General features: G+C 42.2%; 5 protein-coding genes and 1 long non-coding RNA gene across 15 annotated transcripts in view; 3 read left to right on the forward strand and 3 right to left on the reverse strand.

Annotated features, from left to right (window-relative positions):
- Jbug (filamin-type immunoglobulin domains fbug) overlaps positions 1-1,009 on the reverse strand; it is a 35,197-nt gene extending 34,188 nt beyond the window's left edge. For 2 of the 4 annotated variants that reach the window (XR_011718717.1, XM_071710514.1), the window contains exon 1: positions 767-1,009. The gene's annotated coding sequence lies outside the window, so the exon portion shown is untranslated. Of the gene's footprint in view, positions 1-257; positions 275-766 lie in introns of those variants that run through there. The other 2 variants (XM_071710511.1, XM_071710512.1) reach the window with 2 other exon arrangements.
- A 1,907-nt stretch (positions 1,010-2,916) lies between these two features.
- LOC139774942 (uncharacterized) lies at positions 2,917-4,088 on the reverse strand. The gene is made up of 2 exons (XR_011718716.1): positions 3,348-4,088; positions 2,917-3,207 (listed from the first exon to the last, which is right to left on the reverse strand). It is a non-coding gene; the product is annotated as an uncharacterized lncRNA (long non-coding RNA).
- Positions 4,089-4,193: 105 nt separating this feature from the next.
- Positions 4,194-12,811, forward strand: LOC139774937 (uncharacterized). 2 transcript variants are annotated; one of them, XM_071710494.1, is made up of 15 exons: positions 4,194-4,759; positions 5,745-5,882; positions 6,123-6,319; positions 6,492-6,633; positions 6,754-6,850; positions 6,970-7,164; positions 7,674-7,826; positions 7,915-8,191; positions 8,281-8,556; positions 8,623-8,830; positions 9,180-9,367; positions 9,456-9,748; positions 10,202-10,435; positions 11,037-11,219; positions 11,280-12,811. In XM_071710494.1, exons 2-15 carry the CDS (start codon positions 5,752-5,754, stop codon positions 11,436-11,438), a joined length of 2,733 nt encoding a protein of 910 aa, XP_071566595.1. In that variant the 5' UTR covers positions 4,194-4,759; positions 5,745-5,751; the 3' UTR covers positions 11,439-12,811. The 2 variants fall into 2 exon arrangements, with proteins under 2 accessions (XP_071566595.1, XP_071566596.1); XM_071710495.1 differs by lacking the exon at positions 10,202-10,435 and having other exon boundaries at positions 4,210-4,759.
- Positions 12,812-12,892: 81 nt separating this feature from the next.
- On the reverse strand, positions 12,893-15,496 carry Csn6 (COP9 signalosome subunit 6). The gene is made up of 6 exons (XM_071710507.1): positions 15,363-15,496; positions 14,380-14,935; positions 13,876-14,159; positions 13,604-13,769; positions 13,314-13,507; positions 12,893-13,205 (listed from the first exon to the last, which is right to left on the reverse strand). The coding sequence occupies exons 2-6, from the start codon at positions 14,597-14,599 to the stop codon at positions 13,065-13,067; spliced, it is 1,005 nt and encodes a 334-aa protein (XP_071566608.1). The 5' UTR covers positions 14,600-14,935; positions 15,363-15,496; the 3' UTR covers positions 12,893-13,064.
- On the forward strand, positions 15,398-21,729 carry LOC139774938 (uncharacterized). Of its 6 annotated transcripts, none has more exons than XM_071710496.1 (6): positions 15,399-15,538; positions 15,905-16,090; positions 17,696-19,437; positions 19,744-19,914; positions 20,032-20,184; positions 20,288-21,729. In XM_071710496.1, exons 3-6 carry the CDS (start codon positions 17,710-17,712, stop codon positions 20,444-20,446), a joined length of 2,211 nt encoding a protein of 736 aa, XP_071566597.1. In that variant the 5' UTR covers positions 15,399-15,538; positions 15,905-16,090; positions 17,696-17,709; the 3' UTR covers positions 20,447-21,729. The 6 variants fall into 6 exon arrangements, with proteins under 6 accessions (XP_071566601.1, XP_071566597.1, XP_071566600.1 ...); XM_071710499.1 differs by lacking the exon at positions 15,399-15,538 and adding an exon at positions 15,571-15,701; XM_071710497.1 differs by lacking the exon at positions 15,399-15,538 and adding an exon at positions 15,575-15,813.
- LOC139774935 (phosphatidate cytidylyltransferase, mitochondrial) lies at positions 16,258-17,346 on the forward strand. Its single transcript, XM_071710492.1, has one exon. It carries the CDS (start codon positions 16,258-16,260, stop codon positions 17,344-17,346), a length of 1,089 nt encoding a protein of 362 aa, XP_071566593.1.
- Positions 21,730-22,393: the final 664 nt, after the last annotated feature.

Here is a 22,393-nt window from a genome sequence, read left to right on the forward strand (position 1 = left end):
AAGTAGTAATTTTTTTTTATAGAAATCGACATTTTCAGACTTTTCTTATGCAAGATTCTTGATTCTATCCTAGATTTGATAGATCTTTGAAATCGTAAATGATTATCGACTCCAAGGCCATAGATTCTTGATTTAGGAATACTTGTTTTATGAGTTGCTAAGTTCACATATCTTTCGTATCATGGATTCTTGATTATATACGCTTAAGATAAGCTTATCTCAGAAGCTTATCTTAGAAGTCTCAGAAATTTTCTCACGAATTAGAGCTTGTGGATCTTCAGGTAGCATTAATCCTATTCAAGGCTCTGTTATCGTAGAATTCAGATCGTAGATTTTGGAAATCTTCGAGCCAGAGAGCTCTTCATTTCAAGGGCCCTCGCTATCGCCAGTTTTACTCTCGACTGTCCTTCCGAGTTGTCAAGATTAAAACGCTCAACTCGGTATGGCTCTAATTGATAGCGTCGACAAATTCTTCATTCGAATACTCCGGGCAAGCTTATCGTTCGAGCACCTTGTCAGAAGCTAATATTCTAACAAACGGAGTCCCCCTATTCGATCTAGCCGCTCTGTCGGAGCGACGTAGAACTCCACGACGTCGCGCTCATCCGGAGGATACTCGTCGTCGCATATCGCATATCGCGTATCGCAACGGAAATTACACGCACACACACACACACACACACGTACACGCATCCACCCGCCCACGTAACCGCGCGCACGCAGGACGTATAGGAACGCACGGTATGCGAAACTGGTATATATTTACGTTGGCTTCTCCACGGACTGGCGTCTCGCGGCTCCACCAGGTCGTTCGACGAGCGGCTCGCGACGACGTTTGCGAACGTCGGCGACGGACTTCGGCGTCGACGACGAGCTGCGCTACACGAGGAACGCCATTTTTGGACGTACCGCCGCGGTGCCCGTGCGTTGATGAGTGTTCGACGTGCGTGAGCTCACTGAACCGACATGGAGACCCCTTCCTCTCGCGTTCCCCGGCGCGTTCTCCGATACAATCGCACCGTTGTAGGACCGTGGGGTCCGCGCGATTGTAATGGGAGCAGGACCGTAGCGGCGGACAACATGGCGCCGACGTCGCGTTGTCAAACGCTTCTAGTTGAAAGACGACAAATTCAACATTTTTTTATGTTACATTACACTAATTTCTTACTCGACTAAAATCTAAAAAAATCACGAGAGACTCGCCGAGGTCGACGATAACTGACAATCGCGCGCAATCGATGATCGTCTCGCGATCGATGAGAAAAAGTCTGAGGTTTTTCAAAATTTCGAAACCACCGACTAAGTTCGCCGACTATATTGCCTAAGTTCTTTGCAAAAGTAATTTTGTACTTCACGGATGCTGGTCCTATCGATCTTATTCGTGGAAGATAAGATGACGTGGGAATAAATGTAATTTCCGATCTATATTTAAATTAAAATAGACAAGTGACTTTTTTCCTGCACTTGCTGCATGACTACGTTTCTTTCGCACGCGACTATATTTTTTTTCCTTGCTGTACCTACGTAATTTAGATTCCGCAAGTTCCGTGCGCAATATACTTTCCTGAGTTCTAGGCGGCGGAAGCGAGCGAACGGTTCCGCGAGGTGGTGGCACCTGTCGGAACCATAACCGTCTGTGCTGCATACGAACAGGCGAATTTCTCCGCACCTGCGAACGACGAACGACGTATTAATGAATGTCGGTGTTTAGGCTCGCGCATTTCATACCCTATCCGGCGCGTCTGTGACGTCAGGGCAATTCTAATCGAAGGAGATCTCTTAGCACGACCATAATAGCGCAGCGTAACACCTTATTGATTTACAACGCTTATTTAATTGAATAAAGATTGACAATGTTCTAACGAATTTCTATCTCGAGTGCGAGATCAAACGCAATGACACCTAATCAAATAAACGTATGTTTTCATGAAGCAATGAGTATTCCCTTAATATTCCTTTCCTCGTTGAAAAAGTAAAGAAGTTTTACGACTTCGGATACATCCTTTCCTGCATCACTTTCCTCATCCTCTTATTCATCTTCGATGTTTGCAAAGCGAGTAATAAATCGCAAGAATATACGATATGTAATATGAAAATACGACAGAAGAACGTGCAGTGCCCCCCTTCGAGTGGGTTTCACGCGATGACGCGTAGCGGCGGAGACTTCAATTCCAATTATGCGAATTAGGCGAGATCTCTCTCGATCGGGCGTTGATATCTCCGCGCGTATGAGCGCACCAAAAGCTCAGCCCACTACCGCGTCGCATTTCGAAACGCTCTAATTTATTCGCCTTTGTGCCGTGCACAGTGGCGGGACACAATGCATGGCATTAAATATTACAAAACGGCGATTCGTAGGAAATTACGATATCATGTTGCGATATCGTAGTTACGATACCGGGATTATTGGAGACTGCGGCGCGGTTGTATCTAACTATACTCTACTCACTCTACTGCATTGTAATATTTATACGCATAACATGTATACTGTACCACTGTGTGTGTATATATATTGTGTTATACTATACATATAAACTAGAATGTCTGTTTTTTATTAACTCCTAAACCTTTTGACCGATCTGGATCAAAATTTGCATAGTTACTCTCTAGACCTCCGCGGAAAACATAAGCTACCATGAAACCTAGACACTCCATCCTCTTCTCTTGATATCATTTCCTTGACACTTTGTGATAATCCCGGGTAATGCCGGGTAATTTAAGTTAGTATTATGTGTATATGAACCTCTCTCAAAAATCAAACTAATTAACTCCATAAAATAAAGAGTAAAGAAAATTGATGAAGTTGCAGACAAATCATGTGCTTTAAAATTAAGGGTAAAAATTAAGAGATTTATAAAAATGTAATTAATCGGTTTTGGCTTTTAAAAGTTTAGCTCATATAATATAAGTACAATCTTCGTACTTAAGCATTATAATTATTATAAATGCAATTGTACATGTTACAGTGCAGTAGTTCAATAGCTACGTTATCGGTAAATCGATAGAATATATTGAAGACAAGACAGATTGTGTACAAGCGTGCAACGTATAAATAGTTATGAGTAAACGTTGAGTAAATCTGGTACAAGGTTTGCTAATGGCGGACTGCCAATAGTTTAAATTGCCACTGTTAGCTTCATATCAGATTACTAGCTTTTCTCGCCAAGTCAACGTGTCCGACGTATCTCTGTTGGAGATTGATTGGTGCTGAAAAAAGTATAGCGTTTTGTATCGTTTCCCGAATAATGCAAAAGTGTTTCGCTCCGAAATTAAGAAATAAAGAGATATAGCAAGTATCGTGTTTTGATGATTTATTCATACGCTCCAAGTGTCGAGTTAACACCTACCATCGGTACAGCAGTAGTCTTCTACATCGATACTTTGGCAGTCTTGAGTCTTGAATGGAGTACGCAACTTACGGGACATCCTATAGATACTATGCTCTCTCACGAACTCCAACTTTGAAGCAAAAGTGTGTACTGACATAGTTCTGCTTTGCTAATAAATCCCGAAAGAATTGCTCGAAAGAACTTTTAAATCCATGCATGAGAATTTGTTCGACAAAGAGATTTATTTTAGAAAAATTAATCTGCTGCAAAGAGAGAGAAAGAGAGAGAAAGAGACAAACAGAGATTGTCTCTTTTCCTGTCAAGATTGTTGGTATATTTAAGACTATCTTGTTTCGAAAAATCATTCTACTATTTAATTTATAATAGATCGCTAAAGTGACCAATTGCCAGACTAAGATACGCTAAGACCAATCGTATAATAATTCTATATTTAAAAAAATTGTCTCAAGTTTTCATGTCTGAAAAAAGTTTTGACTCACCCTGGAAAAGAATCAAAAGCTTTACATTTAACAGACCGTCGAATAAAATTCAATAAAATCATGTTTCTTTTTCGGAAAAACACATGATTGACGCGCGCCTTTTATCTTGTTGATCTGACCAGGGTAACTTGGTCAATTTTTGACACCATATCGCGTCTATATAGAGTTTGGCAGAGCGCCGGCGCCGTTTTCTATAAATAGCGGGTGCGACGCTGACCGCCGCTCGCGACGGTTAAAGTAGCGACAGAGACGGGACGAGCGTAGGGAGTACGCGAGGGGGATGCGAGGCAGTGGTTACGGACGGCGAGCGCCGCGACGACAGTAGTAACGGATAGTAGTGCCGACCGCAGTAGTAACGGTTCGCTACTCGCGCGGCCCTTCAGCTCCGGCTCCGGCTCCGGCTCCGCTGTGGCCGCGACGACGATCAATCGAGCCGGCGGGGAAGGGTGCGACACGCTCGCGTACTCGGGGTCTTCAGATTTCTCAAAGGGAAAGACCACCCTCAAACGTCCCGAATCTGAAAAAGCTTCGACCGGCTGTGAGTCAAAGAGCGAGGCGAAGGAACAGGCCCAGGAGAGACATCAGACTCCAAAGATCTACTCCGAAGAGTTGTAGAGTTTGCTGCTTGAAAGTTTCGGAGGGTTTACCGCGTAACTCGCTTCCGGAGCACATCAAGCGGAAGGGACGCGGGAATATACCCCGTGCCGAATTCACGGGGGTTGATTTTGGTAGCAGCGGTAGCGAGAAACGCGAGAGTCCGTCGTGCGGCCCCTTTCCCCATTCGACTATGTGCCGGCGTCTCGCGGGTACGATCAGGACGCCGGGATCGTCGCCGTCGGTGTACGACGTCGTCGCGACGACGGGACGCAAGACGTGAGACCCGTTTATACGCGTCAGCTGTTTCGACGTAGGCCGCGAGGGACAAAGGAGGTGATTATGTAAACGGAGATCGGCGCTGGAGGTCCGCGGTGGCGGCCGTCGCGCGTCGCACGCTCTCGTCGTTGTAACGTCTCTCGTCCCGTCGACGGCCGGTGAATTCCCTCCCCGGTGAAAGAGAAACTAATTATATTCGCCTCGTGGGACGAGGTTACTAACCAGCCAACCCTCCGGCCTGCGCCTGCGTGCGCGACCAGGCGTTTTCCTCGAGAGGGAATACAAATGATGACGCTTTATAGACACGGGAGATAAGATCTCGCAAAATAACCGCCGCCAGCGCGAGAGAATTCGGAATCTTTTACGTCCAGTCTGTTGGACGTTTAAAAAACTGAAGGGTCAATATTAAAAAAAAAGTCGAGACCTATTCAAGGTTTAAGACCTCAGCATCTGGAAGCTGTGCGCTGGAATTTTAGATTTCCTAGGAACTCAGAATTTAAGATCCAAAAGCTATTCAGACGTCGAAAGCTTCAATAGCTAAAATTTAAGCGTCGCGAGATCGCGAAATTAATAACCGGAGGTTTTAAAAGTACAAAGATTCAATGATAATAGTTTTTAGCATGAATATACTTAGACTTGTATTCAATTTGAATAATATAATCGCAAGGAAATTGTAGATCAATCGGTAAATAAATCTGTGATCGTAATCGCATGTAAATGCAATCGGACGATTGTGGGACGGGAGATTTATGAGTAGGGAGGGCACCGATTAACTTTCCCGGCCGGCTTTATTTTACGATCGCGCTACTTCGGCGCGTCCATCACGCACAGCTTTGACATATCACGCCACGACTGTAAATCGAAATCGATCAGCGCGTTTCCAAAGTACCGTCTCGCTGAATGCATGAAAAATTGCATATCGTACTAGCCTCCGAAAGATCCGTTCGATACGTCAATCATCGATCTGACCGAGTGAGCCCCGCGCGGTCATTCTGCTTAAATTGTGCATTGTGCATTCCGATTATTTTTCTGTGCCTCGCAGATCCACAATGGCTCTGGTAATGCTACCGTGTGACCTGCCTTGGTGGCCGGCTGTCGTAAAGCAGCTGGACAAGGCCGCCTCGGCCAAAAGCTCCGAAGACCTATTAGACGCGATGCAACGACTGCATGACATGTGCAAGTACGACTCGCGTCACTTTACTTTACACTTGTTGCCTAACGCAAGCCGTCTGTTATTTGCTTATCTTTGTTATATATTTGCTTCTCTCTAAGTTAAATTGCATTCTACAATAAATGCAACATATGTAAGATGGATTGACAAGCAATCAATTATATAGCATTGTGCGCGATAAATAATAACGAAATTTATAACTGCTTCTCACGACGTATTGAAACTTGGCCGTGCACTTGTTTCGTACAGCATAAGTCTCGACCCCGAGGAAGACGTGCAGGACACCGACCTATTCTCCAAGTTGGGAACCTTCCTAGACAATGATCTCGATCTCGCGGAACGCGAGCAAGTGTTCACGAAGACAATACCACGAATGGTGGAAAGGGCGAAGGCCTTAAAATCTACGAAACCCCCGCAAGGTTTACACTTCAGTCTCCAGCAGCAAGGTATCGCGAGATCCGACATTCTTCGAAATTCCCGACAATCAATCGTGTAAAACAAGTACTTTGCTATTAAACTATTTTTAACTGTCTCGCAAATCGCAGTTTGTAAGATTGTAAGCTTATGTTTACACAAGTATACACTTCAATGACTCGAAAATCAATTTATTTTGCGCAGGTGACAGCGTCGAGTACAGCTATGCCTTCGTCTCCTCTTTAATCGCGAACGCGTTCTTCTCGACGTACCCGAAGAGAACCGCGAAGACTCATCCTACGTTGCGCGATTTCAACTTTACAAACTTCTTCAGACACCTTCACAAGTGAGTGACTTACGAGCGGACTTACTAGATCGTCAAGGAGAAATCTATATTGAGCGTTTTAAGTTTTAAGTTTAAGAGAAGGGAAAAAAATGAGTTTTCAAATACTTTACCATTTTCCAGAAACGCACAGAAAGCCAAACTCAGAAGTATCTTTCATTACTATAATTATCTCGAGACGGAGAATACACTCGACGGACGTTTAATAATTTCTAGACAGGTACACGATTCATATTTTCTCAAATCTTTCCTTCAGATTCCGAATTCGTCGTTAATCTTCTGAATCTTCTCTCTTTTTTAACAAAGTGCAAAATACGAAACTTTTAATGCAATTCGCAGGTGATGACGTCTAAGCAGTGGTTGACTATTGAAGATTGGCTGGAAAGTAACGTACCCCTATGTCCGCTGACGATACGTCACGAGGGACGGTTGGAAAGAGTCGAGTCGGAATCAAAAGTACTGCAAGTTTGTTTCGCGAATGCTAAAATCGGTGGCGGCGTGCTCGATGGCGATATCACGCAGGAGACTGTACATGTAACTAATTATAATCGTCTTATAACAAGAAGATTCTTAATCATACATATATCAATGCTTGAGATGAATCTGGAGTTCAGAAGAAAAAGATATCACACGAACATAGATCGTTTAGGCTTTATTTTATAATTTATAATAAAAATAAATTAAAGAACATTTTTGAAGTTTTCTTTCGGTCAATTCTCTCTCTCTCTCTCTCTCTCTCTCTCTCTCTCTCTCTCTCTCTCTCTCTCTCTCTCTCTCTCTCTCTCTCTCTCTCTCTCTTTCTTTCAAAATAAAATCTAAATCTATTCATACGATATCATAAAGATCATAGACGTCAAAGAATTAATTAAAAAAAATTACACAGATTACAAATCACCTTGCTCGCATTTTTTACCTGTCTTGGAATTAACTTCCTTGTTTAAGTTCCGGAATTATTCTTTAACATATTGATACATATTTATTAAAACTCAACCTGTGTACATGTATCAAACTGAAATCGATTGCAAATTCGAATCTCTTTACAGGTGGCGACGCATCCGGAGATGCTCGCCGCGATACTATCTGTCGAGGCCTTAGAAGACAACGAAGTACTGATAATCGAGGGTGTCAGGCATATGTCGAGGATAAACGATCTGCGGCACAAGGCGATATTCGAGGGTATCTCGAAGCCGAACGTGGTGAGTGAAGTGCGGGATCTCGGATTCGCGCGGTTTTCACGCTATCTGCGATGGGAAGGCAAACAATCGTACAGTTTTCCGAGCGCAGGTAACGGTCTGCTGCATAGATCCCGAGGACTACTCGCGATTGCCGTTGACGCAGTTCGAGGAGGACAACATTTTGAGGGAGTTGAACAAGTCGCTGCTGGGATTCCGCCAGAGGTACGTGCCCAGCAGCCCCACGGACCCGATTAAAACCGAACCGGAGACGGAGGTCGGCCTGGGATCGCGCAGATTGTCGCCGATCGGCGAGAGCTTCAGCAGCACCCCGCCGGAAACGGAGGGCGAGGACAAGGTTTTCGCGACGAGCAATAACTCCAAGACAGGTGAGAGACCGCGAAAAGGGTAATAATTCGCGTAATTTACTCAAACCAGCCTTTTGCTGTCTACGATCTCCGTTTTCTTCTCCGGACAGACAAGCAGCCCCCGCGCGACGAGCGCCATAGATTGGAGAACGCGACCGAAGTACGTAGCAGGCCTAACGGTAAATCGATGAGACCACCGAGTCCTCATAAGGTATGCAAGGATGCGAGTTGCACGAACCGGAGAAACCGATTTATCGTGCTCGGATCTAGCGGCGAGGTACTGCCGGTGACGCGACAGCTCGGTCAGATGTCGGTCTACAGCAGTTGTAACAGTCAGAGTACGGACAGTTTCCATAGCGCTAAAGAGACCATTGATGAGGAACCTGGTAAAATAATTCTAGGATGATTTATAAAAAGAGAAAATGCGTTTCTATTAACTGAACAATTTTCAGAGGAAGAGGAGCAGAAGGTGACCAAATGCTACAGCGAGCAGTTAGATACGCCCGAGGGAAGAGGAACTTTCGCGCAACGACTGAAAGATGCTCTTAAGCGAGAGAGTACGGCGACAGGAGCTACTTCCTCGAACACCTCCTCCGGCGAGAGCAGTTACGCCGTTGGTATTAGCGTTAGCGGTAGTCACGTTGGCGATCAAGACATCAAGTAAGTCGAAATTCATCAAGAGATTAATAAAGAATTCATCGAGAGACAAATATTATAATATAAGGATATAATTTAGTGACGAGAGAGCAATCGTCTTCGATAAGCGAAAGATATTCTAATAATATTTTTACCTACAATAAACCAAAGATTTCTGTGATAAAAATGTCATTTTTTCGCGATATCTAGTAAATCTCGATGTCATCACGTTTAATTATTTTTCCATTCCGTACAATACAGACGATATATGTTTGATAATTGCATGTATTTTTAATGCATTGTTATTGCATTTAATTTACTAGAGTTATACTATTATTTGGATTGACTTTTACCGAATGTAACCGAATTGTAGGGTGAGAAGAGGAGGTTCGAGGGGATTCGTTTTGCGGGACGAGACGGTGGACGAGGAGTTCCTAAAAGAGTCTTTAGAAGCAGAGCAAAAGTGGCTGGGCCGATTCCGGCAGAGTCAAGGTCCCATGTTTCAGAGGAAGGACACGAGTGCGAGCAGCAAGTATAGTTTCAGCACCGAGTACAATTCTGGCGAGTATTCGAAAAAGATCGCTTACGCACGACGTCTGTTCCTCGACGAGGATAAACGAACTGAAAACCTAAACTTTCGCGTGCACAGATTTTTGTTCCGAGCTGGAGGAGGTCTATGAGCAATTGTCAAAGTGGCTGGAGGATCCGATAGTGGCGGACGAGAACCGGGAGTTGGACGCGAGAGATCGGGCGGTCGTGCGATTCGCCGGTTCCCTTCTGAAACGCGCTCTGAGCGAGTCGTTCGCCGGTGTACCGGTCCAGGAGGGCGAGCCGCAGCCGTTCATCGACGCAAATGACGTAAATCAACAGCACAAGCTGGCCTTAGCTGTGAGGAGTCTCAGCTTGGAGCTCGCTCGGCAAAAAAATCGGAGACAGCAATCAGTAAGGAACAAGTTCGACTAAACGTGTTACGTTTGCAAAAGAGATAACTGAATTTGTAAAAAGGCCCGAGTTTTTTGTTTTCCGAAAATTTATTTTGTAGAAATAATTATGAACGGAATTGCGATTTCTTTGGTTCCTCGAAGAAAGCACTTAAGACCCTTATAAAATTCATTGTTTCCGTTACAATAAATCAAAATTCAAGTGCTTTCTTTAGGAAGCAGAGAACAAATTTAATATGTTTTTAGCAATCCCTTAATCCGGGTTAAACATACGACATACTGTAATATAAAATCATACAGATGTACTCTCGAAACTTCGTAATAATGAGCAAGTAAGATGGAATGAGAGACAGTTCAAATCGACTTGACTGAGCAAAGCCAATTAGAAACGTAGAATAATCGGTGAATGAAAAGTTTCGAGTTTGGACTACAGGCAGCCGGAAATGCTATACAGGTGTCTGAGTCCGAAGGCGTAGATCGTTACGAGGACGCCTCGTGCGAGATGGTAAGAGAGGCGAAGGACGCCCAACGTAGGAAACTTTGGGCTGTCACGTTTACGTCGGAAGTGTTCGAAACGTTGGTCGATGATCATACGACCGTACGCCTGTCTACACCGCCCGCCTCCGAGTCTGTACAGACGGCGAACGAGCGTGAAACGCGCGAAGCGAGCACGCTCGGTGTCTCGGAGGTGATTCTGACGACTTGATCGCATCACGTGTATAATCGCAATGCATGAGACAGCAACTTGTGTTCGACCCGTATTTAAAATCGCTTGGAGGAAGAGCACTTTCTGTGGTTTGGGACTCTTCGGCAAGATGTAACTCGTCGATAAGACTGATATCTCGTATCTCCGGTTTTTTTCCTCTCTCTCTCTTTCTATCTGTCGACTTGATGCATGACGCGCGAACTGAGATCAGCATCTTCATCGTGTTCAAGATCCTTATAACTAATATATTTATCTGTCTCTCAGTCTATCCAATTCTACAATTCACTCACACACTTCTCGCTTCATTCTATTCGTTATTAACCATAGGGTAAAAATATTGTCCATATACATTATTCTTTTGATCGTTATGATAAAAAGGCAGAATAATTCTCCATGTGAACTAAAACGATAATAACCGTATAGCTTTGTATGTTACGTGTATCTCTAGAAACCTGACGTCCGATAATCACATTCCTAGCGGCAAGAATTTGAAATCTTTACTAATTATGTTTATTACATCAGGAAAGACTGGCGTACACGGTGACAAAATAATTTATAATAGATTGTCTTATCGTGTGCGTAGTTGCCGCACGAAAACAGTCCACAAGGAGGAGGCTTATTGCCCGTGGCTACTGGCAACTGGGGATGTGGAACTAGATTGAAAGGCAATCCGCAATTGAAACTCGTTATTCAATGGCTCGCCTCCTCCCTGGCAGGCACACCAAGACTAATCTATTACACTTCTGGCAATTCTGGTCTATCCAAGGTAAAAAGAAATAATACCAATTTATTACCTGACTCTTCACCGTTCTAATTCGCATTTCAGTTAGACACTGTAAGCAGAGTTCTAATAGACAGACGTTGGTCAGTGGGCGATCTGGCTGCCGCGACGTTGAGGTACGCCATGCATGCGATCGAGGAACGGGCGGAAGGAAAGAACAGCCTCTTCGAGGAGATCATCGGCATGGATAAATCGGGTCCTTAGCCCGACTCGATGCTGTCCGTTCTGGTAGACGTGCTGGCTACTATGATCGAGGACAGCCTACTGAAAAACTAATATATCACTATGTACTCTTCCGCGAGGAGGACATACAAAAAGAAAAAGAAAAGAAAACGAACGGGTATATTTGACTGTAGTTAAACGCAAGGCCGATAATTAGCTCTAATAACTCTAATTCGTATAAGCCTAGTCTTATTGTTAGATGAACGTGTTATACGAGTTTCATTTTGGCGAAAGAAAGATTGATTCGGTTTTTATTCTTGTTTTTTGTTCGAACTACTATTCTCGTCTAGCATATCAAAATGATATCATGCAAACTCGCACAATTCGTTGTACAAGGCAATATATCAAATAGAGAAAGATAGGTTGTCGCTGCGATATTTTCTAGTCTATGTACGTAGTGTATCGTGCTGTCGAATCAAGTTGTACTATAAGGATCATCTGCGTCACATTTCCGCGAAATAATGGAGAACAAACATAGCGTGATATACCGGACGTTCAGTTGTCGTTAATGTCACGTTGTCGTAAGAGAGCGTGGCAAACTCTCTGCAATCATACATAATAACGGTCTAGTCATGTACGAGAGGTCAATTCTGGGTTTTACTTCGTACAGAAGGCGTAACTGGGATATTTACAGTTACATGCAATAACTAATGAGGCACAATATACTAAACTATATTTTGTACAATAATATTTTTAAGTCGTTCTATACTTTAAGTCAGAGTATATACATATATATATATATATACGTAATATGCAAATAGATTTTTAGAGGGGAAACTTTTAGTATTTTATAATAAAAGATTAATGTGTAGGCAATTTTTTATGAAGGTAAAACTTATGTGTATACATAAGTCGCTGTAACGGAATCGTACATTCGGGTATAAAGAGTGGGTAATATGGCCTACAAAGGAAAAAGTATGCTTGGTAGTATGTAAATCAATTAAAATGAGGTCTTCCATTATTAAAGCAAAAACGTGTGAAAGTATTCTATGATTTATATAATCTTGCTGTACTTCTCATTCAATGATAGGAGTGTCAAAAGCATATAAAATATATATGAAGTATATATTAATAAATTTATATTACAAGATGGAATTTTGCATCTATATTCGAAATTTATTATGATCATACTTCAGTGTATATATATAATTAGCAATATAAATTTTATTTTTTTTATAATTTTTTATATTATAATTTGACTAAATGCTAAATCGATGTTAACGCAAAGCAAAAAAAAAGATCTCTTGAAACGCATCACAGTTTTTATTAATATCACACGTTATTGTTAATTGAAATCTGTTAAAACATACCATTTATACAAGACAGCATTTAATAAATATTACTTCTGAACAATATTAACGATATAATGTATGTTTCGGGTGGTTCTTACTTTCTATCATTAGCTATTACATTTCACTTAAAAAAAAAAAAAAAACTCTTACGTAACTTCTTTACTTTATTTATATTCGATACAACGTACTTCTAGAAGTAGTATTCAAACTATCCCTCGATTAAGTTGGCTGTTTAAACTTTAATCCTGAGTTCGATACTTAGTTATCTAAGAAGTAAAAAAAGACATGTATAAAAACAATAGATTCTATTTACATATCAGAAGAAGAGACTTCGTAGACGTCGTCCCACGCCTTGTCTATCATACAGGATATTAAATTTGTTTACAAATTGATTTATATTATTGCAGCCTTTAGTTATGATACCGAGATACGTCATCAAGCCAAAATCATTACATTGCTGTAAACAAAAAAATATATTAAATTAAAATAACTAATTAGTAGAGATATATTTTTGTAGCGTATTCTTCCTAATGCATATATTTAATGTATATAAGTTTATACTAACGTTATAAAAGTCAGCCTTAAATTTCGGGTTATTCAGGACTGGCAGTCGATGGCTCAAAGAACAAGCCGCTCGAAGAACTTCGTGATTTCCCTTCAATTCTCCATTCTGCACCGCTTGCACATATCTCAGAACGAGTTTCACTCTCGCATGCAACATTTTAATAGCACTGTGCTGCGCCGTTAAGTGTTCAGCCACTGTGTGTATGTGAAATCAGATATTTAGTTAATTTACTGTTGATTCTGAGTCGGTGTCAACAAAAATTACCTAAACTGCATTGTTATATTACGCACCTACTGAGCATTCGCCTTGATCGTTGTTACACATCCTTTGTACGTGATCGACTCCAATTCTCTCAGCTTCCTCTGTGGCTAACGTGTAAGTTAACGGAACAAATAACATGGTAGCCTCACCGTTAACTAAGTCGATAACCGATTCATACATAGAGACAGATAAGTGCTGCAACCAAATATCATTATTCTTAAACATATCATCTTTTGATGCATTTAAAAAATAAAAAAAAAAGAGAATATTTTCTCACAGAAACATATTTCGGTCAATTTACCTCTGTGTTTTTTGGTCTTGGATCTAGTTTCAGTAACACAGGACTTTCATTAATTTCGCAAAGCTGCTTGTGCACTCTAATGTCTTTCTCGGTAGGCATGTCACCGGTAGTATACCAGCCCAAAAAGTCCATTTCACTGAAGACTTGCTTAAACTGCTCCTCCTTCGTATTATAATAATCCCTATCAATTATGACGTCGTCACCGATGCAGTTGAACAGCAGTTCAAAGGAGTTCATAATCTCTATATTGCGACCTTTCTGTTTACCGATCAGAGCGCCGTATACTGAAAGTATTTTGTTGTCAGAAACAGCGCTGGTTTGCGGATTATTAACAAAATTTATTAAGTATATGACTGAGATCTCTAGAAATACTTTGCGCATTAACGCGTGTCAAAATTCATTTTGGAAGTTATATAGAGGTTTGGGGTGTAATTTAATTGACAAATGCGAGGATTTGCGCCCTGCTATTGGGCTTGCTGTTAATTATCGAGAAAAGGATCTCACCCAACTGATCGCTGCCCTCCTGAGCCCTGAGTCTGGTCCAGTGCTCGCTGACGTTCATGATCACCAGCGGATGCAGGCTGATGGACACGGAGCCGACGGTGCCCGAGGAGGCCATGACTTTGACACTCCCGGACACCCTCGGGTTCCTCTCGGAGGTGTCCTCATCGATCTCCATCGCCGTTTGCTCGCTTGTATTTTCTTCAGGCACGTCGACCTCCATGTCGCTCCCCGGAGTTCCCGCTCGCTGTTCTCGCTAACTTCGCCTGATCCGTGGAAACCGGCGCGGCGATTCCGGAGAAGATAAGACTGGAGAAAGAGAGGAGCGGCACGACAGTACCGTGGGAATTAATCGACACGAGTAGTGCGCGATTCTCTCCGAATCACCGAGACGTCTGTCGTGCGATGATCAGCGCGATCCAGCACGGACGGCCATCGCGTCGATTCTTTCTCGCCGAGGAAGAGAGGTCGCGTGAGTCGCGTCGCGTCGAGAAAGAGAGATCGATATCTCGAGATACGTCGACCGCAGGACCTCCAACCTCCAACCTTTAATGTATTTCTATTCAATGCAGATTAATTTTAACTCACTTTCTATCTTTTTCTAGTTCAAAATTAGAAAAGGATAAAAAGCAGGTTAAATCGAGATTAAAGTTAACCTACATTGATAGAAATGGACATCATTTTTCTTTCACTCGTCAAACGCGATGAAAGATTGACAATTCTCTATTCATGCTTGCAATTTGATTTTATATTTAAGATCTGTAATTTCTGTTGTTTATTTCTATCAATGTGGATTAACCTTAATCTCGTTTTAACTTACTTTTTATCTTTATATCTAATTTTTAGAATAAGAAAAATGGACAGGTTGAAATGACAGATCCTCTGGTTGAAATGGACATGTTATGGATCATGTTATCGGCTCGTGATTTCCGCCCCCGGAGCAAACGTCGGAGGCGCTAGGCGCGCTAAGCGCCGGAAGTTCGTACCTTTAAGGGCGTGCACAACGTGCAGCGTGCAGCGACCTGAGCGACCCACGTTTCGCTGCGGAGTCAGCGGAGTGCGGAATTGCCCGGGGCCCGGGTCGGCGTGTCAGCGTCTCATCGTTTGTCATCGTTTAAAGGGCAAAGGCGAACGATTTGCCTCGTCACGGGAACACTCGAGTGTACGTATAATGGTGAATTACGCTGATTACGCCTCTTCCCACCTGCGTTCGGCCGAGTGAGACTCGCGTCACGTACAATCGCGACGCCTCGTCGGGCCTCGAGCCTCGAATACGAGGCTACGAGCTACGAGAGTACGAGGGTGAATCACGATCGTTCCGAAGCGTAAGCGTATACGTGAGGTGGTATTCACGCGCGTGTACCCACTCGTCCGAGATCGCGAGAGTCGCGAGGAGATCGACTCGGGCTGGTCCCCTCGTCGACGGGAACCATCTCGGTCAGTCCCTTCTCGGGACAGAAAACCCGTCCCGCCCCTTCGCTGAGTAAGTAAACTCGAAAGCGAGTCCATTTACGAGTTGCGTTTCTAGGTTAGATGGGCGATCGTGTTGGCAAAACGCGCGGTTGACCGCGGAGATCGGCAAGATCTGTCGGGCACGTATCACGTCGGCGCCTAGGACGACGAGAGAGAGAGAGACGCACATGCGACAGCTCGAGAATTGCCGTCGACGTACCTTCCTCGGATCCCGACGATCGCCACGGCGTGAAACTTCATGGTGCGAACTGTAACGTCGGCTGCATTCTGATCGTAGAGCGTGCCCCTCGGCGAGTTCCTCGTTAAGATTAGATCAGGCGACGTGAGAGGCTACGTGAAATTGTAGGTGTTCTTAACGCGCATCCTGGAAAGTATCTGTCCTATTAGAGCCTGGAGTAATTCAGAACGATGGATAAAATCGTCAGAATACCGCAATTGAGACATTTACTCGGGGAGTTTCCCGGGAATATGAAGTTCTGTTTCGCTTACGGATCAGGCGCGTTTAAGCAGATTAATAATGATGGCGATAACATGCTGGATCTCATATTCGTTGTACGAAACGCTAACAAGTGGCACACCGAGAATCTGACGAATAATCCCAAGCATTACGCTCAACCGTTGAGATTTCTTGGCCCTAAAGCGATCACTAACGTCCAAGAAGGATTGGGCGCCAAGATATTTTACAACACATTGGTGAGAACGAGCGAAGGCCAACTCATCAAGTACGGAGTAATATCTGAAGTTTCCTTAGTGGAGGATTTGTTGGATTGGAACGATCTGTATTTGGCAGGGAGATTGCATAAACCGGTTAAAGTATTGGTGGAGCCGGACGAGAGTTCTCAACTGCGCACCGCTCTAGTGCAGAATTTACATTCGGCCGTACACGCAGCCCTGCTGTTATTGCCTGAGCATTTTACGGAGGTGGACTTCTTCAAAAGAATCACCAGTCTGTCCTACCACGGCGATTTTCGAATGATCTTCGGCGAGAATAAAGATAAGATCAGCAACATCGTGTTGCCACAGTTGCATCATTTCAAACAGTTGTACGAACCAATCTTGAAACATTTCGACAATTACGTAGATATTCCAAAGTCAGATCACATGACTGTCACGTGTCATCAGGACACTAGTCCGGCGACTAGAGTCCATCACTTGAATCACTTACCCAGAACACCGCAGGTTAAACTAGTCAGGGCATGGTCTCACGGCCCAAGATCGAAAGATACGGAAGATTGCCTGCGCGCGATCGCACACGATCCGGAGTGTTGCGAGATATTGGAGCGGTGCTTGAAAGAGATCGTTTGGAGGTCCAGCGTGACGCAAAGCCTAAAGGGAATCGTAACTGCGGGGCTCGTAAAGTCCGTTAAGTACAGCAGCGCCAAGATAATTAAGATGTTACAATCCAATCCACTACCTGATCCGAATAAAATCAATAAAATTGTTCGGACCGTTGTGAAGAAGACAGAGTCTAAGAACGCCGAGAAGCGCGTCGAGTAGTTACCATTATTCTTTTAGAAAAAGCCCTTCAGTCCTGATATATGTATATACATACATTTGTAAATTCTTATACGAAGCCTGTATCACAAATAAAGTGGATAGTTGCACTCAACAATGTAATATTTTATTTGTAGGTATTATTTGATGCCTTCAATTTGTGGTATACGCTCGTAAATCAGTAAAGCTATTTTTTTTGTTGCTTAAAAAGTCTCGTTCCATAAATTGAAACGTTGCCTGCTAAAATATATTGTCCAATATCGCGAGAATTCAAGAGATTATTTTACGTATAGTCATTTATATACACTTGTCATCAAAGATTTAACTTATAATGGTTTTGTCGTGTTTTCAGTATGTAACTAGACTATGACAGCGATGGATTCCGATTCCGAGAGTCAGGATAGCGACGACGGGCGGCGATTTCGTTTCGAGGCCACGCGCAAGGATTCGGTCGCACCTGTGGATACCACAGATCGAACGAAGACGCCTAAGAAGAAGCACAAATCGTCCTACAACGAGAGTTATCGAGACAGGAAGGAACGGTCCAAACACGAGAGCGGTAGCAAGACGGATGACAAGGATCTCAGACACTCCGCGAAGCATTCGAAGCACGAGTCGAGAAACTCGAGACAGGAGGATAGCAAAAATTCGCACAAGGACCACAGGGAAAGTAGGTCTGGATTCGCCACGAATGACAGAGGTTCCAGAAATTCCAACGGGGGTGACGGGAGGGAGAGATTGCGTGACTCGAAACGGCAATCGGACAAGGATCGGAGCGTTCACCGGGGTCAACGCTCGCGAGAACATTCGTACGAGAGAAACCACCACGATGAGCGGGCAACGAGCGATAAGCACCGTGGTCGATATCACGAAAGACACAAGCATCGTTCACGCGATAGAAGCCGAGATAGATCTCATCAGTCGAGTAGAATTAAATCTTCGAACGACGATCATCGATCTCGAGAGGATCACGGGAGACACGATTCCTCCAAGAAGATATCGGTAAAGGAGAATAGGTCGCAAAATTCAAGGGACTATTCCTCGCCTAAGAACACCGCCGAGCGAGAGCGCAGTCATAGCGAGACTCGTTCGGACGAGAATACCAAGAAGGATTCGTCGATAGAGGCTCAAGACTGCAAGGATTTGGATCTATCGCAATTCGACGTTCTGTCGGAGACCGATGAGAACATGTCCGACGATCGGGATTCCGAGAGCCGAACATCGTCTCCGCACTCGCGTAAGATCAAGCTGAAAAGGCACGATTCCGAAATCCGGTCGGAAAGTCGTGCGACAAAGCGAGAGAACGACGACGGAGTCAGCGAGAAAAAACGGCGGGAGGAATTAAAGGTAAAAGGAGGGAGTTGTGATCCGGCATCTAGTTCCAGTAATAATTATCCTAGTGCCGTTTCAGATTCCTTACTCGGCTCTGCATCGCACGCGACGCTCTTGGTAACGCGTATGGACTCTGAGAGAGAAAAGTCTGAGTATCGTGAAGAGGAGAGAATGCTTTACGATAGTAACGTCGAGCGTTCGAGTTCGGGAGAGAAATATTCGCGTTCTAGTGCTTCTTCGGATGAGACGCGATTATTGGAGAAAAATACGGATCAAACCGGATCCACGTACGGTCCGCTTTTACCACCGAGCTTCGTGTCTAACACGTCTGGTGACGAACTTGATTTTGAGACGTCGAATATTGGCGAAAGTAAAATCAACGATGAGGTCGATGGAAAAAATATGAATTTCATCGGACCTTGCTTGCTACCTCGGTTAAAAGATCGTCCAAGATCTGATGATGGGCAAGATGACACAGCGGATGCTTCTGCGACAGAAGTGGACACTGTTTTCGGGCCAGTACTGCCACCACATTTGTTACAACGACAACGAGAGAAAAAATCGCGGGATAGAATTATCGGCCCCGTGCTACCCGACACTCTGGAATCGCGGGAAGAAGGTTTGACTGCTTTTCCGGAATCTGATGATGATTCTGCGATAGGTCCTCTACCTGTGGATCACCCAGCTCTAAGAACTAGCCGTGTGCACGAACAGTTAGATTTGCGAGCACAAAGAATTAGGGATGAAAAATGTTCGGAAGAGGTAAAGAAAAATATATTTTTTTTCTAACTTTTTTGGATTTTCGCCCTCAATACCATTTTATTGTCTAGTGTTATCCTGGGATCGATTTAAGTTTTTATTCTTGTTCTTGTTATTTGTATCATAGTGGAATAATGTTATCTGTTCAAAATTTCTTATATGTGGAGTGACAGGAAAATCAAATGGGTATTTAATATAAGAGAATTGTTCTATCCAAACAACATGTTCTATCCAACCAATGCGTAAATAAATTGCTTATATTCATGGATTATTAGTTATCAATGAGAAAGAAAAGTATTCGTATTTTAGATTGATTTCGGAAATAAACGTGAGGAATGGATGACAGAGTTACCACCTGCTCAAGCTGCTAATCTTGGATTAGGCCCGCGCAAATTCAGGCTTCGAGATGGCCCAGATATGTCAGATAGATCATGTTGGACTGACACACCAGTACAAAAAGCTCAGAAGCAGATGGACTTGGTAAATATTTAAACAAAAATGTGCTGCTATACATCGCTGTTTCAAATGCGAGGCATTCCATGTTATTATTGGCTTTAGAATTTTATATATATGCTTATGCTCGTCGCATTTTTTTAGGAAACAAAAAGATTTAGAGAATCAGAGAAAAAACTCAGAGAATCAGAGAAAAAACATGTAAATGAATTTCAAAAAAAGGAAGCAGACAAAAGTGGAAAACGCGAGAAATCATTATTAGAAATGCATCAAAGCAAGGTCGCCAAGAAAAAGAAGGTAACTTGATTTGTTTTTTTTTTAAGTTATGATCTATTAAATTAATTTTTTCCATACATTCGTATACTTGTATGTATATACATGTATATGTCTTATTTTTCAGAAAGAGGAAAAAGAAGCGAGACGGGCTGGAATATCGACGAGAAGGCCATTTGATAGAGACATCGATTTGCAAGTTAATCGATTTGATCAGGCACAAAAGAAGTCTATTCTGATGAAATCTCAGTTGCTCGACGATAGGTTCTCGCGTGGGCAAATTTAACGGGTTCGAATTTTCACGGGGATGAAATTATGGTAATTGTAAATAATTGTGAATTGTAAAGGGAATTATATTCTGTATTACATACATTGATTTGCAATCGATTTGATGAGACACAAAGAAAGACTATTGATGAAAGTGTAGTTGCTCGACGATAGAGATTTTCGCGTAGACAAATTTAACGAGTTCGAATTCTTACGGGGATAAAATTACGATAAGTGTAAATAATTATAATGGAACTTAGACTCTATATTAAATATATTCGGAAATTGGCAGAGATACTGAATGATGTTTAACGGTGCCTTGAATTAACAGAGTTCTTGCCATCTTGACTGACAATTTTACATAAATGTTTTAGCAGAACACACACGTCAGCTTCGTTATATTCGTGTCTTGTTAATCGTGATTTTTATAAAACACATTTTTTATAAAACCACATTTTACTGTCGGAGTCAACTAACTTTCGTCAAATTTTATTTCGATTTTAACCTCAGTTCCTTTTTCCGAAACGAATGTTTTGTAAATTGTATCACGAATGCGGATTTGATTTTGTATTACGGTTACAAATCGAACGTGTTGTTTTAGATCAAGCTTTTCCAGTCATATTTCCGGCACATTATATTTTGTAATGTACGATGCGCAACGATGCATAAATTACAATCGAACGAAGATTTTATAAATACCGTGACTCATGTACATAGCATTGTTCTGTGTGTGATGCAGCATAAAAACGACCGTGACGTATGTAATAATAATAACTATTGTACGGATTTCTGCTCATGTATAAAATAGGTATGCCGCTCGTTGTTTGTTCGTCGTGTTTTCTATAAGTGAGACAGTACAAAATATAGTGCGACACTTTGCATTGTTGATACGTATCTTGAAAGATACATATCGGCGTGGCTACAGTAAGTACAAGTAAAATTACATTGTCACACTTGTACTTTCGAGACAGTTCTGATTTTACGTACACGTTTCCAAAGGCGGTTCTATATTTTCGGTGGGCCTGAAGTTTAATATTCCCGGAGTTATTTTATTTTAATTAGCTTTACGTGAGAGACGTACATTTTATACGTATTAAAAAGGCAATTAAAAATTTGGTATCTCGAGGATCTGAAGGATCTCAAGCTTGATTGGCTTATTGATTTGTGGATTAGCCATCGCACTCTATCATATATAGATACGATTATCAGATTTATACTATTCGACGATTGTTTATTTCCTGCTGAGAAATTATGTAAATCTCTGGGTTTCTACATACAAAAATAAAATATGTTTTGATTAAAGCTGTCTTTCTGTCCTTTTTTCCTTTCACTTGTCGACGTTAGTCAATATATGTTATATACAGCTTTTACTTGATTGAACAATGCGGTATCGATTAGTGTTTTATTTTTTTAATAATATAGAAGATAACTGAAGAAATAAAAGAAGTTTTCGGTTCGAGAATAGGGAAATCTTTCTTCTATAGTTTTCAAATCATCAAATCATATATAGTCTGTTAGGAATTTCTTGAATAAGCTTGGCAAGTTAATCGCCGATTAAGTTGACAGTTAAGTTACTTGCAGTACTTCGTTAACATAGATACAATTATTAACATTTGTTGCTGGACGCATAAAAAGAAAGATTATATCAGGGACACCAAATTAATTATTAATTAATGTCGATTAAATGGATTGAAAACCTAAGTCACCTTAGAGATCTTGTAATTATTTCCATAATTATTTTTCAATAATCACTTTGCTCACGGCTGTAAGAATAATGTTTAGACGATATCAATTGAAGTCTCATAAGTTCATTGAGCTTTAATAATATTTTGTTGGCGATTTTTTGTAACTGCATAGCGTTATACTTTTTGTGCTTAAAATAAAATAATTATTAATTAGATCTATTGATAACTTATTTCAAACAGATATCTATAATATACATACAGATATTACATAATAAGATAAT

This window comes from Temnothorax nylanderi, unplaced genomic scaffold (genome assembly GCF_030848795.1).
Source record: "Temnothorax nylanderi isolate EJ_2023f unplaced genomic scaffold, tnyl_v1.0 TNYL_tig0090_pilon, whole genome shotgun sequence".
In the NCBI taxonomy this organism is placed as follows: Eukaryota; Metazoa; Arthropoda; class Insecta; order Hymenoptera; family Formicidae; genus Temnothorax; species Temnothorax nylanderi.